This window comes from Aquarana catesbeiana, linkage group LG04, assembly GCF_042186555.1.
Source record: "Aquarana catesbeiana isolate 2022-GZ linkage group LG04, ASM4218655v1, whole genome shotgun sequence".
In the NCBI taxonomy this organism is placed as follows: domain Eukaryota; kingdom Metazoa; phylum Chordata; class Amphibia; order Anura; family Ranidae; genus Aquarana; species Aquarana catesbeiana.
In genome coordinates, this window is record NC_133327.1 from 135289155 (window position 1) to 135306375 (window position 17221).

The 17221-nt window shown below is 43.8% G+C and overlaps 1 protein-coding gene across 2 annotated transcripts in view; it reads right to left on the bottom strand.

Annotated features, from left to right (window-relative positions):
• Positions 1-5001: 5001 nt before the first annotated feature.
• SCLY (selenocysteine lyase) overlaps positions 5002-17221 on the bottom strand; it is a 53005-nt gene continuing 40785 nt past the window's right edge. For both annotated transcript variants that reach the window (XM_073625700.1, XM_073625699.1), the window contains exons 11-13: positions 11996-12095; positions 7681-7756; positions 5002-5814 (exon numbers count right to left, since the gene is read on the bottom strand). In XM_073625700.1, the coding sequence (XP_073481801.1) occupies positions 5637-5814; positions 7681-7756; positions 11996-12095 (354 nt within the window). In that variant the 3' untranslated portion in view covers positions 5002-5636. The remainder of the gene's footprint in view (positions 5815-7680; positions 7757-11995; positions 12096-17221) is intronic.

Sequence of the window (17221 nt, forward strand, 5' to 3'; positions counted from 1 at the left end):
GCAGAGATGGCTCAAGTGTTCATCAGGGAAGTTGTGAGACTCCATGGGGTACCTGTTGATATCGTATCTGACCGAGGGGTCCAATTTACATCCAGGTTCTGGAAATCACTCTGCGAGACCCTGGAGATCAAACTCTCTATGTCATCCGCATACCACCCACAGTCTAACGGACAGACCAGCGGACTAACCAAACATTGGAGCAATATATCCGTTGCTTCACATCTTTAGTCCAGGATGACTGGGTGTCTCTCCTACCATTAGCCGAGTTTGCTTATAACTCCTGTCATTCAGCCACTAAACAGTCTCCGTTCTTCGCAAACTATGGCTTCCATCCCACCTTCTTGCCTGACCTTGTCTCTGAGTACTCAGTTCCAGCCGTCCAGAATAAAGTAGACTTCTTCAGTTGTAACAATAAATTGTTGCAAGAAGCCGTAACCAAGGCGCAGGAAGATAATAAAAAGGCTTTTGACAGAAGGAGGGGAGAACTGATCCTGCAGCCTGGTGACCAGGTTTGGTTGGCCACAACCAATCTGAGGTTGGCTTGCCCATCAAAGAAGCTTGCCCCAAAGTTTCTGGGACCGTTCCCTGTAAAGAGGAAAATTAACAACGTTTCCTATTAACTATCTTTACCGGATTCCTATAGGATACATTCAGTGTTCCATGTATCTTTATTAAAACCCACAGTGCCGGATCCCTTTCCTAATCGGGGGACTAGACCGCCTGAGCCAGTGATCGTTAATGGGGATGAGGAGTTCGAGGTGGAAGCAATTGTAGACTGCAGGAGGAGAAGGGGTCGTCTGCAATATCTGATTAAGTGGAAGGGCTATGGGCCAGAGGAAAACTCCTGGGAACCTGAACAGGATGTGCATGCTATGGACTTGGTCCGTGCCTTTTTCCGCAGCCACCCCCAGAAGAAGAACCAACTGGGCATCCGGAGGCTGCCCGTAAGGGGGGGGCAGTGTCAAGGAAGACGTCTGCAGAGTACAACTGTTGTTTCCAGGTGCATACCTGTGCACAGGCGCCAACCAAGAAAGTCCAGAATGACTGCGGGCGCTTCTGCGGATGCGCGCGCGCAAACATGACAGCGCACGCACCTGTTACCAGAACTGGCGCCAGTCAGTCTATTTAAACGGAGCTTCAACACTGGCTGGTTTCTGCTTGATCTACAGCGTTACCTGAATCCTGATTCCTGTCTGTCTGACTTCTGCTACCGATCTGGCTTGTTCCTGACTACCACTGCCTGCCCTGACCCTTTGGCTTCCCACGGACTATTCTCTGTCTCCAGTTCCTGTTACCTAGCACCTGTTGCCGAACCTGCTTGTGACCCGACTACGCCTCTGCCTGTTGTCTATGCCTGATTTGCCCATCTGTTGCCAAGACCTGCCTATGACCTGACTACGCTTCTGCCTGCCGCTTCTGCCTGATCTGCCTGTCTGCTGTCTACCCGGTTTGTCTGACCCTGCTTCTGGCTGTCCAGCCTGCTTTAAGCTCCTGCTTCCAGTGGTGCATCTCTGCCCATCTCCTGCCAAGTCCGCCAGCCATCTGCCACCTCGCCTGCCTGCTACCTGCTGTGTTCCGGCTTCCTGCTGCGAGTTCCTGGCTATTGCTGATACAGACTTCTGGACTGATCATAGGCACTCTTACCCAACCGTGCTCCTGAGTCTGCTGTCCCACTACCAGGGGCTCTCGAGCCGGAGCTGTATGAGAGGCCTTCCTTTACACGTCAGGCTCACCCACCAGGTACGTGACAGGGTCTCTCTTCTTCCTTGCAGAATTTGCCTACAATAATTCCTTGCATGCTCCACCAATCAATCTCCTTTCTGGGCCAATTATGGGTTTCATCCCTCCTTTCTACCCAATACCAGTTCCTGCAGTCCAGGATCGGATAAGCTTTATCCAAACCAACTACCAAAGATTTCGGGAGGCTATGCAGGAGGCTCAAGAGAACTACAAAAAATTCCACAACAAAAGGAAGAGAAAAAATGCTGTTTTTAAAGTAGGAGACAAGGTATGGCTGTCTGCCGTAAACCTTAAGCTCTTGTGTCCTTCTCAGAAGCTAGGACCAAAGTTCATTGGCCATTTTGCGGTCAGAAGGATGTTAAACCCAGTAGCCTTTGAACTTTCATTACCAAACTCCTATAAAATCCCCCCGGTATTCCAGACTTCTCTACTCAAGCCAGTGGTCCCAAGTCCCTTTCCCGGGAGAGAAGAATTGCTATCATCTACAGTCTCGGTGGAGGGTGAATCGGAATTTGAAGTGGAGGCCATCATGGATTGCAGGAAGAGAGGTAGACAAGTCCAGTAACAACAACAGACACCCGGAAAGATTGGCTCATTTGGGCATCCAGAGGCTGGGAAATGTTTGTGGAAGAACTGGCAATTTTGACAGTAAGAGATGGGAATCATAGGCGCATCCCTGCACGCATGCACACTGGCAGAAGTTTGGCGAATCGGTGCACACGCGCATAACGTGACAGATGGGATCTCTTGCTAGCCTATAAAAGGCTGCTGCTGTCTCCTCGAAATTGCTGGATTGTCGTCAGCTTCCCTGTGCTCCTGAACCTCTGTGTCTATTTCTTGAATTTCCCTTTGTGACCCGGCTTGTTCCAGACCTGCTTGACCTCTCCTCCTGGCATTTCCCTTGGCTTGTTCTACTTACCTTCCTCCTGCATGATCACCTGTGTATGATCCTGGCTTGCTTCTCTGACTTTGCTCCTGCTTAGTGGCTTGATCGCTTGTGTATGACCCTGGCTTGTTTCACAGACTTTGTGTTAGGGCTAAGCTCAGCCCTTCCTTCTCTGAGCTGGCTGCTCAGCTGTCGGCTAATTGTTAGCTCCTATCTCTCCAGAGTGACTCACCTGTTGAGGATATCCTGCTCGTCAGTCCTGCTTACTTAAGCCGTCCAGCAGGCATGATCTCTGCCTTTGCCTTGGTCAACATCACAGAGACTTTCTCCTGCGCTCCTGTTAAAGACTTGCCTGGCTGACATTCCTTCTGGCTCCAGATCCTGCTTGCTGTACCACTACGCTGATTCCTGGTTTCCTGACTTTCTGGCTTGTCTGACTATCCGTTCCGTTTACCGAACTGTGGCTATGTTTTGACTGTGTTTGTTCTATTTACTTTTATTATTAAACAGGTGTGATTTAACTGTACTTCTGTCTCGGTCTGATTCATGGTTTCTGACACTTTGCTCCTGCTTACTGGCTTGATAACCTGTGTATGACCCCAGAGTGCACATATTGCCTTGAGCAGAGCTCCCTAAGAGACACTCACCTTGTTACCTACTCAGCGATCCTCCATAGTCTCCAGGTGATCCTGCTCCTCCAGATCCTGCCAGAAACCTGTGCTTCTTTGGGCACTATACCTACTGTTCCACTTTCAGGGGTATACTGCACTTAGCCGCAAGGGGAGCCCCTCTCTGCATATTGGCCTCGGATCAGGTACATGACACTGCCCCTCTTGTCCAAGTGTAAAACAGAATGTGGCAGGGAGGCTGAACAGACCCCTGGAGCATAGGATGGGGTTGCCATTGTGACCCCTGTCGCTACAACAGTGGTTGGAGGTTTGTAGTAAAAACACATCTCAACTATGAGGTTTTACTGTCCCCAAACCGCAAATTGATATAAGCTCTTACTGTCCTGGGCCCCCTATATGACTGCTTTTACATTGATGTGCTGATGTTTACCCACAGGTGCAGTACAGTGCACCTGTGGCTCTCCTGCGGGTTAGCTGCATTTTGCCATGGACTTCTATTCTATTGTGCACTTTCTGAAAGGTGGTGTACAAAAAACTCTCAAGATGATACCTTGTACCTTATGTACTCCACCAAATAGATGGCAGTGCCCCAGGTACTTGCTGGCTATGCAACCAGGAGGTGAGCACGATTTCTCATATCTTATGAAATTGCCCCAAGTTAAATATAAACAGTCACTCACGATCCATCTTGTTAACACAGCCAAGGCCTGCTTCCCATCACTTTGGAGGCAGACTCAGCCACCGACTAGGGTTCTGTGGTATTTCAAAATCAATGACATCCTCCGCATGGAGGAATTGACTACCACCCTGAACAACACGAGGAAATGTTTGAGGAGAGGTGAATGATACTTCACTTGTACTGATGACTATCTACATGCCTTACTAGAAATTAATGTAACCTGTCTCAACCTAGAGCAACAACATCAGCATACCTATATCCCTAAATGTTATGCAAAAAAGAGAAGTGGGGTTGGGACTTTACATGAGGCATGTTGATGTGTGTGATAATGTATAGAATGAACATGAATAAGTTGAATGTCACAATCCCCTAGGGGTAATTCATAATAATAATAAGCATAATAAAATGGATAACGGTGAAGCATTTATGATACAGAACGTGGTCATAAAGAATCAATATCCATAATAATAATAATACATTTAATAGCGAATAATAAATTGATGAACATGATTTGTGACAGACAAAATAAATAATAAACAATCAGATACATACAAATAATTGATACTTGATAGATGAAATTGATAAAAGTTGTAATATAATACAGTTATCAGGGCAAACTTATACTTGGCACCCATAGATGAACACTCAACGTCTTTCGTGTCCTGTTGCCAATCATCAGGAGTTGGATGCATGAATGGGCTAAAAAATGAATAGATAAATTATTGGAATGTCTACAGGGATCCACTATTCCCCATAGATAGGAGAAAAGCAGAGGAGGAAAGAAAAAGAAGAAGCACGTTCAGTATTAAAGCAGAAATATGTCACAGCAACAAATACCATAACATTAGCAGCGCTAAAATAATCCAAACGTTTTAGGATTTGTTAAAAGTTCACAAAAATAGTTAAATAAGTATGAAGTCCACTTTATATATAAAATGAGGTAGATGTAAATGGACAATCCTACGTTTACATCTACCTCATTTTATATATAAAGTGGACTTCATACTTATTTAACTATTTTAGTGAACTTTTAACAAATCCTAAAACGTTTGGATTATTTTAGCACTGCTAATTTTATGGTATTTGTTGCTGTGACATATTTCTGCTTTAATGTTTTATTATTATAGTAGCTGCTCTTGTTATTTTAAAGTAACATACTTTCCATGAGCGCTGAGGGAGAGATACCAACTGAGTGTTGAATTATTTCTCATTTTTCTGCCAAGCACGTTCAGTATTACTTACAAAGCAGCCCATAAAATAAGGCCAGCTCCAGGGAGTGGGATAAAACGGTGGCCTGGCATAAGTGGTCCCAACCGGGGTTGAGGCGGGAGATCCTCGAAACAGGGCCCATGAGGAACAGTGGCCAGGGAGCGGGTCGGGGCAGCCACTACACAATGCCATAAAGTGAAATATGTGCATAACTGACATCTGCCCAGATCTGTGTACAAATATAAAGTAAAATAAGAAGAAGCAGTCAATACAAATGATGAGTTGCTTGACTATGTGTGGGTATAGAATGAATGTGAGTATGAGTGCGTGCAAGTATAATTAGGTATGTGCAATAGCGGAGAATGTGTGTATAATGAAATTTGATTAAATTAATTAAAAAGTATATATAATCAAATGTATGTAGATATAAATGCCTTTTTTCTAATATTTATTGCTATGTAACCTGTAAGCACAGCTCCTTTCTGTCCCATTCCTATGTTTTCAGATCTCTCTTACTCGACTCTTTACATTCCAGTTTTTGTGCTGCTTGTTCAAGATCCCTAACAATCACATCTACATCTTCTCTTGATGTCTCCCGACCCACACTCAAACGAACAGCGCCACGCGCGGATTCTCGGGATACTCCACTGCTTAACAGTACATGGGAAGGACTGCAGGAAAAAGTTTAAGATGTGACATGTAAGTGTATTTTCAATGTAATGCCTACTACAAACTGACAGGTCCGCCTGAAACACTGAAATACTAATATAATACACAAGTGGAGAGCTGGTCAGTTACCAAAACTGTTGTGCAGTTATCACCTTTCTTAGAAAACTGAGCTCCATGCATAAAAAAGTAGGATATAGTTGTGTCCCCCATGGCATCCAAACTCCAGCTGATTTTTCTAGCACAGGTTAGGAAATTAAGGTAGGAATCTGACTGGTTTCTATGGGAAAATTGGGCACTTTATTTTCAGATATTTTAATATACAAAATGAGGAAACGTAAAATAAAAACTAGGGTCAAGTTAAAAATTAGAATACTGCTTTAAAATTAGCTATTTTTATTGTTTAAAGCAGAACTAAACCCATTGATTTAACTGTTTCAAAAAACAGTTACATTCCCGGCATGCCGGAGATGCTAATTGTCACATTTGCTTGTGTAAACTGTCAAACCATTAAATGGATGCTTTCATAGCTGATCACATGTGCAGCACCATGGTAGCTACCGATCAAACAGAGGCCAAGATAGCAGTCTTCTTGGCTGGAAAGGATAAGGTTTAGTTCCACAGACTATTTTTTACTGGCAATACACATGGCAATTTCAACTACAAAATGCCCAAACGAATTAATACAGCATACCACCAACAGCTTCTATTGATGTTCCAATGATATTGGTAGGTTGCCTTGATCCAATAGGTGGTTTTTGTAAAATGAAAGTGGTTGAAATGTCCGTGTGTGTGGCCAGCACTGGATCTATTTCTTGCATAGGGACAGATTTAAACAGTCCAGCATCTGACGAACTGAAAAATGTTCATCATGCTGACAGGAGAGCCTAAATGGGTGAAAGCAAGAGAAGCTCATGTTGCACAAAAGCCAAATAGCTTTTCTTTTTCTTTTTTCTTGGTTTAGACTAGCTCAGCTATACCATCTCACACACAGGTTCAATTCTTCCACCCTTTTAATGAGATAGCGATTATGGAAGCCCAAAAACATATAATTTTTCCCAAAAATGATTTTCATCTTTCTGACAGTACACTAAGGTAATGGTACAGTTTAGAAATAAATAGCACTTAAAATATATCTCTAGGAAGACCCTTTTTTTGTTTTGTATAGCTGGATAAAAGTTGGACCCTCTGTAAAGTGTTTCATGCTGTCTGTATCCCCACTGAGGTAGTTAACCTCTCTATTCATATTAGTGACAATTGTCAACGAGAAAGAAAATGAGGGGAAATTAAAAATTTAGAAATTGTTCCCAAATAAGGGGCAACTTTATAATAGAGAAATCTATGTCTAAGATGACAATAGGTTTCTCTGCCCAAAGCAAGCCATAGATAAGTCGTTTTTTTTTTTTATGTTCAGTCAGAGGGATGGGGGAATCCTCCCTACTGTGTCATTGTATTCTGACAGTAGGGTGGCTTCTCTGTTGTCAGAATACACTGATCAGCGCTGCAGGCTATAGCCTGCAGTGCAAATTGAAGGGAAATTTTCCAGCATGTTGGTTGAACAGAAGTTGATTGACATATTGACACTGGTCAGCCACAGTGCTCATACAAGGGTTGAATGTCGACCAGTCCCTGCTGAAGTGGTCGATTTTATGATGCATGCATGGCCAGCTCAAGGAGGGAATTTTCTGCACTTTGGAAGATTTACTTTAACTTCCTGTTAAATCTCTTGGACAGAAAGTGAAAAGAAATGTCCCCAACAGCAAACAGACGACAATGAAATAACCTGGCAGGGGTTTTAACCCTTCCCTTTGCTATCCAAAATGAAAAAACAAAAGTTTTGGCTTATATACACTAACAGAATTCCTCTTTACCTGTCTCCCCGGTCTGAGTGACAAGCTGCTCCAACACTTGCCTGAAGAGAATGACAATGGGCCAGCCATTCACGTCCTTCAAGAAAAATATGATAAAGAACTGGGTCACACAAATACAGATCTTGCTTTGTAGTGCAGAAGAACTGTCCACGCTAAAGGCCTGTTCACATGTATGTCGATTATAAAGAATGAAGCAATGCGCATTAACGCTCCTACAGCATTTATGACATGTTTTCATTGGGTTTTTGAAGCCCTGAAAAAGCTTCAAGAATGTTTGATAAATGCCCATGAAAGTGTTGCTTTTCTAGTGTCGAGTGCTTAAAGTGTAAGTTTCCTTTACAGAAAATCTGTAAGGTGAACTTACACTGGACCCCCTTCCCATTGCACCCGGTCCCGCTAACATGGGGTCTGGCGATCCCCTGCACTGACAGATCGTATTGCCGCTGTACCGGTCTGGGGTTTTGAAATCCCCTGCGACTTTCTCTCCTCTTGACAGTACGGCTACGCGGGTTCTGATTGGTCGGCACCGACCAATTAGAATTCTCCTAAACGTACCTCCTTATGCGGTACATTTTGGAGATTAAGCTGCGGGGGATTTCTAAGCCGCAGCCCGGTGAGGCAGCGACCCGATGTCTCCTAGCGGGTGATCGACGCGCTCCAAGTCAGCGGGAACGGGGGGGGGGGTGTGAGGAGGGGGTCCTATGTAAGTTCACCTTACAGATTTTTCTGTAAAGGTGAACTTACTCTTCAACCACTTTAGCCCCGGAAGGATCTATCCCCTTAATGACCATGCCATTTTTTGAGATACGGCACTGCGTCGCTGTAACTGTCAATTGCGCGGTCATGCGACGTTGTACACAAACAAAATTTATGTCCTTTTTTTTCCCCCACAAATAGAGCTTTGTTTTGGCTGTATTTGATCACCTCTGTGGTTTTTATTTTTTACGCTTTAAACATAAAAAGAGTGTAAATTTTGAAAAAAAAAATTTTTTTTACTTTTAGCTATAATAAATATCCCCAAAAAATATATAAAAAAAACTAAATTTCTTAATCAGTTTAGGCCAATATGTATTCTTCCACATATTTTTGGTAAAAAAAAAAAAAAAAAAAAAAAAATCGCAATAAGTGTATATTAATTAGTTTGCGCAAAAGTTATAGCTTCTACAAAATAGGGGATATATTTAAGGCATTTTTATTATAATTTTTTTTTTTACTAGTAATGGTGGTGATCAGCGATTTTTAGCGGGACTGCGACATTCAGACAGATCGGACACTTTTTTTGGGACCATTGACATTTATACAGCCATCAGTGCTATAAATAGCCACTGATGACTGTATAAATGTCACTGGCAGGAAAGGGGTTACCACTAGGGGGTGATCAAGGGGTTAAGTTTTCCCTAGGGAGGTGTTTCTAACTGTGGGGGGATGGGACTGACAGGGAGTAGAGAGAGATCGCTGTTCCTGATTACTAGGAACCGCAGATCTCTCTCTACTTCCCTGACAGAATAGGGAGATGTCTGTTTACATTGACAGATCCCCGTTCTGGCTCTCTGAGGAGCGATCACGGGTCGCCAGTGGACATGGCGGCTGCCGGCCATGCGCATCAGCTCTGGCGCGCCCCCTATAGCTCTTAAAGCGGCCGACGGGTCTAAGTCTATACAAACACACATGTCTATGCTCAGATCTGTTAAAGGAAACATAGACTTAGAATAAAATGCATTATAGAGGAAGAACCACTATGGAGAGTGAAAACGCTCCAATTTTTTGTTGCCAACATCCCAGTATTTTGTATAATCCTAGGTTCAAGAAGTCCCTCACAAGGATCCCCAGAAAGGGTCTCCACAGCCAACTCAAAGAACCTGACTTAGGACTGGCGCTGTGGATAGTTAGTCCTGCGAGAGTAAAGATATTTGAACATAATAATGGCACATATGGATCAATAAAGAAAGGGGGAGGGAAAAAACATTAATGTTTAGACTGAAGATTACATGACGAAACCAGAGCGTACATGACGAGTTTAAACATTGTCGAGATTATGTAAAGTAAATCAAATGGGTTTATAGACTCTTTGGTGTAAAAATCTACACATATATATTGTATACAATACAAGATTTTTCTCTCATAGGAATAACTATCCACAGTGCCAGTCCTACGTCAGTTTCATTGAGTTGGCTGCGGAGACCCTTTCTGGGGAACCTTGTGAGGGACTTCTTAAGCCTAGGGGGTTTCCCACCCATTTGGTCATTTTTCAATGCGTTTCCTTATTTGCTCAGCTCCATTTCAACCTTCTTTCAAAGTTTCTTTAGCTCTTTCGAGTATGGTACTATATGTATATGCTGTATTGTTATTATGTATGGTGATGTTTTGCACCATTATGGTTTTTAATCTTTAACCACTTGACATCCGCGCTATGGCCGAATGACGGCCACAGCGCAGACCTGAATTCCCAAACCTGAATTCATATGATGGCCTCCCCTGTGCACGCGCCCTGCAGGGCTCGCGCTGAGCGCGCTGTGATCACGAGTCACTATGACTCGGCTGATCACCGATCCGAGTAAGGGGCCGGTCCCGGCCCCTTACCATGTAATCAGCTGTCAGCCAATGACAGCTGATCACATGATGTTAACAAAAGATCGGTAATCGTTTTTTTTTTTCTACTCACGCTGATAGCGTGAGTAGAAAAAAAAGCAGATCACCGGCTCAGATGAGAGGGACAAAGTTCCCGAAGTGGAAGAGGCACATCTGCCTCATCTTGGCCACCTAACAGTGCAAGCTAACAGTGCCACCTAACAGTTCCCACAAGTGCCACCTATCAATGCCCACAAGTGCCACCTATCAATGCCCACAAGTGCCACCTATCAATGCCCACCAGTAGTGCCAATCAGTGCCACCTAGCAGTGCTGCCTATCAGTGTAACTGATCAATGCCCATTATTGCCACTCATCAGTGCCCATCACTGCCACCCATCAGTGCCCATCACTGCCGCCTATCAGTGCCGCCTCATCAGCGTACATCAATGAAGGAGAAAAATTACCTGTTTTAATTTTTTTATAACAAAATATAAAAAAAAAATATATATATTTTTTTTAATTCAGTCTTTTTACATTTTTTCAACAAAAAATAAAAACCGCAGAGGTGATCAAATACCATCAAAAGAAAGCTCTATTTGTGGGGAAAAAATGATAAACATTTCATTTGGGTACAGTGTTGTATGACTGCGCAATTGTCATTCAAAATGCGTCAGTGCTGAAAGCTGAAAATTAGTCTGGATAGGAGGGGGTTTAAGTGCCCAGTAAGCAAGTGGTTAAATAATACATTTTATATGTTTCATTATACATTGTCTACAAGTTTGCCTTTAAAGTCCCGCAGTACCGGGGGTACTTTTCTTTTGATTATAGAACAAAATGCAGGCTTACATTGCCGACCTCCTGCTGAAAATGCTAGCAGCCTTCTGAATAGCAGACCTAGAAAACCTATGGTGGCAGCATTGAAATCAGTACCACCAAAGATATCAGAGTCACTAATATGTATATTTATTCCAGATCAGTGACCTAGGCAGTACACAGGGCAAAGCATTTGCATGGCAGTCAGGCAATTAAAATATTCAAAAGTAAAGATCAGCAACGGCAGCCCATATATTTTTTTTTGTACACCTTTTGTACAGAATCTTTTTGGAAAATCATGTCTAGCAGCGGGATCATGCATACAACCTAATGTGATAGTCTAGCAAAGCCTATTAAAGCAGACTGATCAGTGGTCCCATCTGCAACAAATCTGGTCATTTGCTGTGAAAGCCCAATCTGACAGGGCAACACCCAAATTGTGCAGTGGACAAATTATGAGAATCACTTATACATAATGATGGTACATCTACATTTTCCATCTTGGGTGCCAGATATCCAAGTGCATATCCAATGGCAGTCAAAAACTGTCTCTGACCTACACACAGGCAGGGATTGTCTAAAACAAGCTTTGTCTCCATTTTGGAATGTGTGTGAGTGACTTTAGGCCATGCAAGAGCCACAATGGGATGGACATGATGCAGTGCCCTGCTGTATTACCAGTATTGGTACCGTGACATGTAACAATGTGATTAAAATCAGTGACAAAGAGAACATGTGACTACAATCTAAAGAACTGTCATACAAAATGACACTTCTCCGTATGGGTTATAAATAATAAGCCTCAAACGACTAGTATTTGTATAAACAAAAAGACCAATAAAATTGCTTCATGTGTAACATTTTCTAGTGTATGCAGTGCACAACTGTGCATAATAATGATGATTAATGAACAAAGATACAAAAATAATTACCTAGGACAGAAGGCTTCAGCAGTGACACGTTGCATGTGTTAGGAAGACGTTTTGTGCCAGGGAAGTGAGAGTTAAATCGGATCCTGTCACCAAATACAGCCTAGAAATATATTTACATAAAAAGTCTAATGCTAGGGAATTCATAAACTGTAACAAACAACAATATAAATATGCAAGAGTATCAGTAGGTGGATATAGATAGGTGGCTACCACCCCTGCCTTGCAATGCTGAGGTCCTGAGTTAACTTCCACACAGGAAACACTATTTGCATGCAAAGAATTTTTGCATGAGGTCCCTCTGTTCTGATTTCTGTTACCAGTGGCTATATATGCGCTATAAACCAATGGTTCTGGATGCACGGATGTCCACAAGGGCAAAAAAGAATGATTTAATTGACTACACCCACTACAAGCAGAAACAGCTCGTTTTTGGATTTTGTGTTTCACATGAGGATATGTAAATACCTAATGTTATAAGAAGACAATGCTATATATATATATGCTTTCACAGTACTTTAAAAGGTGTGATTTTTGGTTCCTTTTATACCACCTCTTGGCAACCTAATGGTTACTGTGACTTTAAAGTGGTTGTTAACCCACTTCTATTAAATCATCCCATTCTCTCTGCACCAGCTCCACTCCAGGCGCACAGCTGATTCCTCTATGGTTCTGTCACAGGCTCACAGTTGCAGTGGGCGGGGCCAAGCCCTCCCGCTGACATCAGCCAGGGAGGAGAGAGGAGGGACAGCGCAGAGCCGCCGACAATCAGCTGAGTGGTGGGAGCAGAGCTCATACAGGTAGAATCATGCAGTATTTTTACTGAACACAGGCACAGGGAATCTTCTTATAATGGTGCAGAGAGGATGGGATGATGTAATAGAAGATATGAGAGCAGTTAGAGCAGCAGGAGGGGGGGGGGGCACATTGTACGAGCAGAGACAGACAGAGAGGGGAGGGGGAGGAGGGGGGAGAAGGACACAGAAGACAGATAGCAGGCTGCGGATGACGGAGGCATGGAAATGGACCATGATGTCAGGGCTCAGCAGCCACGATTATCGTGGTCTGTTTGCAGAGGGTAGAGCATAGCTAGGCAGGATCAGCCAGGTATTTCAGGTGATATGGGGGTCCAAATGACACAGCACAAGCACTGTGCTGTATAACATGATTTAAGGGAACAGGATCTGTATTTTGGGGGGGGGATTAACAAATGCTTTAACAGGTGCACTACCCCTGGGCTCGAATACCCTAAATCATTGAGCCAGTTAAAACCTAAAAAACATTGCATTGATGAGGACTAAGTGGTCTAAAACAGATGCTTTTTGTTTGTTGTATAGAGCTCTTCGCTAAATCCTTCAGACGGAATTCAGAGATCAGAGATCACCACATCAGATCCAGAGAGAAAGTCAACTGCTCACTCTACATGGATGATGTGACGGTGCTCTGTGCTGGCCAGCGTTCCTTCGGCTCCTTCGTCTAGACCTGCAAGTATTCGGATGAGCTTCAGGGGCAAAAGTCAACTGTGGGAAGTCAGAGGCCATGCTTTTCGAAGAGTGGTTCCAGCCTTCCACTGTGTTCATCCCCTTCAACATCAGAGCAGATTTAATCAAAATCTAGTTTGGAGCTGAGAGCGCAGCCCTGAAGTCTTGAAAGGACAGACTGATCCCCCCACCCCGGGTCAACACCTGAAAGGCCATCTCCAGGATGATGTTTTACTTCATCTGGGGCTCCAGGATGGACAGATTAAAGTGGGTATTCAAATTCAAGGAGTCCCTCAAAGGCGGTAAGGGCATACTCGACATCTCCACAGAGCAGAGGGTGTTTTTTGTCTGCAACTACATCCACAAGACTTTGATCGACAAGATTATTTCACTGGTGGCAACTCCATGTCCTGTTTTTTTCTCCTGCCACTTTGGAGGACCCTTGGATAGGACAAATGGAACAGCTCCAATCTCTATAATTTGGAAACTCCCTGGTATTACTTTTAAGTTTAACAAGGAGTAGGGGTTGGAAGGAGTGAGGCACAACTTGTGGAAGCCAAAGACTATCTACAAGTTGATCAGAGACAAGGACATTGAGGAGTCTGTTCCTGGCCTACCTCTAGCCACTTGCAAGTTGGTCTGAAGGAGTGTTTCTTCAAATAGACTCGACAGGCACAAAGATCTAGCATAGATGGCAATCAAAGGGGGGTTGCCACTAAGGACATTTATGCATGCCAGAAACCTCTGTAGATACAGGCACAACCCCTTTTGTATAATCCATGAAGAAACTGCTTTGCATGTTTTCTGGGAGTACCCCTTTGCACAGGACCTGTTGAGGGCCCTGAAACCAGAACTCAAAGACTGTGCCACAGACAGCCATCATCCAATTTGGGGTGTTGAACAGACTATTTTGTGGTGCATTTGCACAAAAGGACACCGATGAGGGTTGGCGAATAATGTATTGCTTTAAGGATGTTTTGCTCTGCACCAGAAAGCTCTTTATCCTTTAGAGGGACAGGATGATCACTGTTGCAGACTGGTCCATAGTCTGCTCAGAGACTATACCCTTCTAGACTTTACAGAGGAAGAAGAGATCTGAAGATTTCCCCTTCCTCCACTGTCCCTTATGTGTCTTTGTCCTTCAAAAAAGGTTCAGGCCTGTGAACTCTCCCTCCTCATCCCTCTTTCCTATCCCCCATCACACCCGTTGCTTGTTGAAATGTTTTGAACTGCCTGCTTTTGTTGCAGTGAAATGTGGGACAAGCAGGGCAGGATCTAGCTCAGGCACTTCATGTCTGACATTGCCGACACTAGGGTTTATGGGTGGTGCCTTAGGGGCCACACAATGCTTACGGAGTAAAGTGGCATCATGCATGATGTGCTGGTTCGTGGAACTTTGATCCACACACACAAGACGTTAGGCATCATACCGCTGAGTGAATGTAACTTATTTATGTGACAGGAACTGTATTGTAGTATGGTGTATTTATACACTGCATCGCAGTACTAGGTGGAATGTACCACAATTAAATACTTGTTTTTTTAAATATCTTATATATATACTGTACATTGGGGAAAATAATTATTTGATTCCCTGCAGATTTTGTAAGTTTGCCCACTTGCAAAAAAAATAAATGGGTCTATAATTTTTATCATAGGTGTATTTTAAATGATAGAGACAGAATATCAACCAAAAATCCAGAAAAAAAAACATATGATACAAATGTCATAAATTGAGTTGCAGTTCAGTGAGTAAAATAAGTATTTGATTCCCAAGCAAAACATGACTTGTGGAGAAACCCTTGTCGGCAAGCACAGAGGTAAGATGTTTCTTGTAGTTGGTTACCAGGTTTGCACACATCTCAGGAGCAATTTTGGTCCACTCTTCTTTACAGATCTTTTCTAAATTCTTATGCCGCGTACACACGAGCGGACTTTACGGCGGACTTTGCCCGGCGGACTGGATTTCGTCGGACAATTCGATGTGTGTGGGCTCCAGCGGACTTTGTTTTCTCAAAAGTTGGACGGACTTAGATTTTAAACTTGTTTAAAATTTATCCGTTGAAATCGAGTCCGGTCGAAAAGTCCGCTCGTCTGTATGCTAGTTCGACGGACAAAAAGGCACGCTAGGGCAGCTATTGGCTACTGGCTATGAACTTCTTTGTTTTAGTCCGGTCGTACGTCATCACGTACGAATTCGACGGACTTTGGTGGATTGTGTGTAGGCAAGTCCGTTCATTCACAAAGTCCGTCGGAAAGTACGTCGAAAAATCCGCCGGGCAAAGTCCGCCGTAAAGTCCGACCGTGTGTACGCGGCATTAAGGTTTCTTGGCTGTCGCTTGGCAACTTGAAGTTTCAGCTCCCTCCACAAAATTTCCAATGGAACTAAGGTCTGGAGACTGGCTAGGCCACTCCATAACCTTAATGTGCTTCTTCTTGAGCCAATCCTTTGTTGCCTTGGAGGTATGTTTTGAGTCATTGTCATGCTGGAAGACCCATCTTCGGTGTTCTGGCTGAGGGAAGAAGGTTCTCATCTAAGATTTTACAATACATGGCCCTATCCATTGGCCTCTCAATGCGGCAAAGTCGGCCTGTACCTTTAGCAGAGAAACAAGCCCAACACATAATGTTTCCACCTCCGTGCTTGACTGAGGGGATGGTGTTCTTAGGGTCACAGTCAGCATTTTAATTCCTCCAAACACGGCAAGTCAAGTTAATGCCAAAGAGCTCCATTTTGGTCTCATCTGACCACAGCACTTTCTCCCAATCCTTTTCTCAATCATTTAGATGTTCATTGGCAAACTTCAGACAGGCCTGTACATGTGCCTTCTTGAGGAGGGGGGCCTTGTGGGTGCTGCGGGATTTCAATCTATGGAGGCATATTGTGTTACCAATGATTTGTTTGGTGACTGTGGTCCCAACTGCCTTGAGATCATTCACAAGCTCCTCCCGTGTAGTTCTGGGCTGATCCCTCACTTTTCTCATGATCATCCTTACACCATGAGGTGAAATCTTGCACTGAGCTCTAGACCGAGGGCGATTGATGGTTATTTTGTTATTTTCTTCCATTTGCGAATAATCGCCCATACCGCAATCTACTCTTCACAAAGCTTCTTGTCAATGGTCTTGTAGCCCATTTCAGCCATGTGCAGGTCTACAATCTTGTCCCTGACGTCCTTTGACAGCTCTTTGGTCTTGCCCATAATGGTGAGATTTAAATGGAAGAAAGAAAATTGTGGACAGGTGTCTTTTATACACATAACAAGTTGTCGTTAGGAGCATCTTCTTAACCACTTCCAGACCGGCTCACGCCAATATAAGTCGGCATTTTGAAGAGGTATGTCTTTGTTATGGCAGCAGCTAGCTGCCATAACCCCGGTATCCTCTTCTTCAGTGAGCGGTCTGGTTTCCGATAATAGTGGTCTTTGAGGTGGATTCGCCGCAAGATCACTTTTATCGGCGACGTGAGGGGGTCCCCCCGTCTTTCTCTGGTGCCCTCTGCCGCCTACCAGAGCCGTCGGCAGCGGCGGAGGCAATCGGGTCCTCTCCCTGGTTTGGTATGGAGATGAGTGAGGGGAAGATGGCCCCCACCCGTCTCCATACCATTGCAGGGTGGAAGCGGCGTCGAAACGTCACATGCAACCTGTAGAGTTTTTTAAACATTGCCTATGGAGATTTTTAAGCGTAAAAGTTTGTCGCCATTCCACGAGCGGGTGCAATTTTGAAGTGTGACATGTTTCACAATATA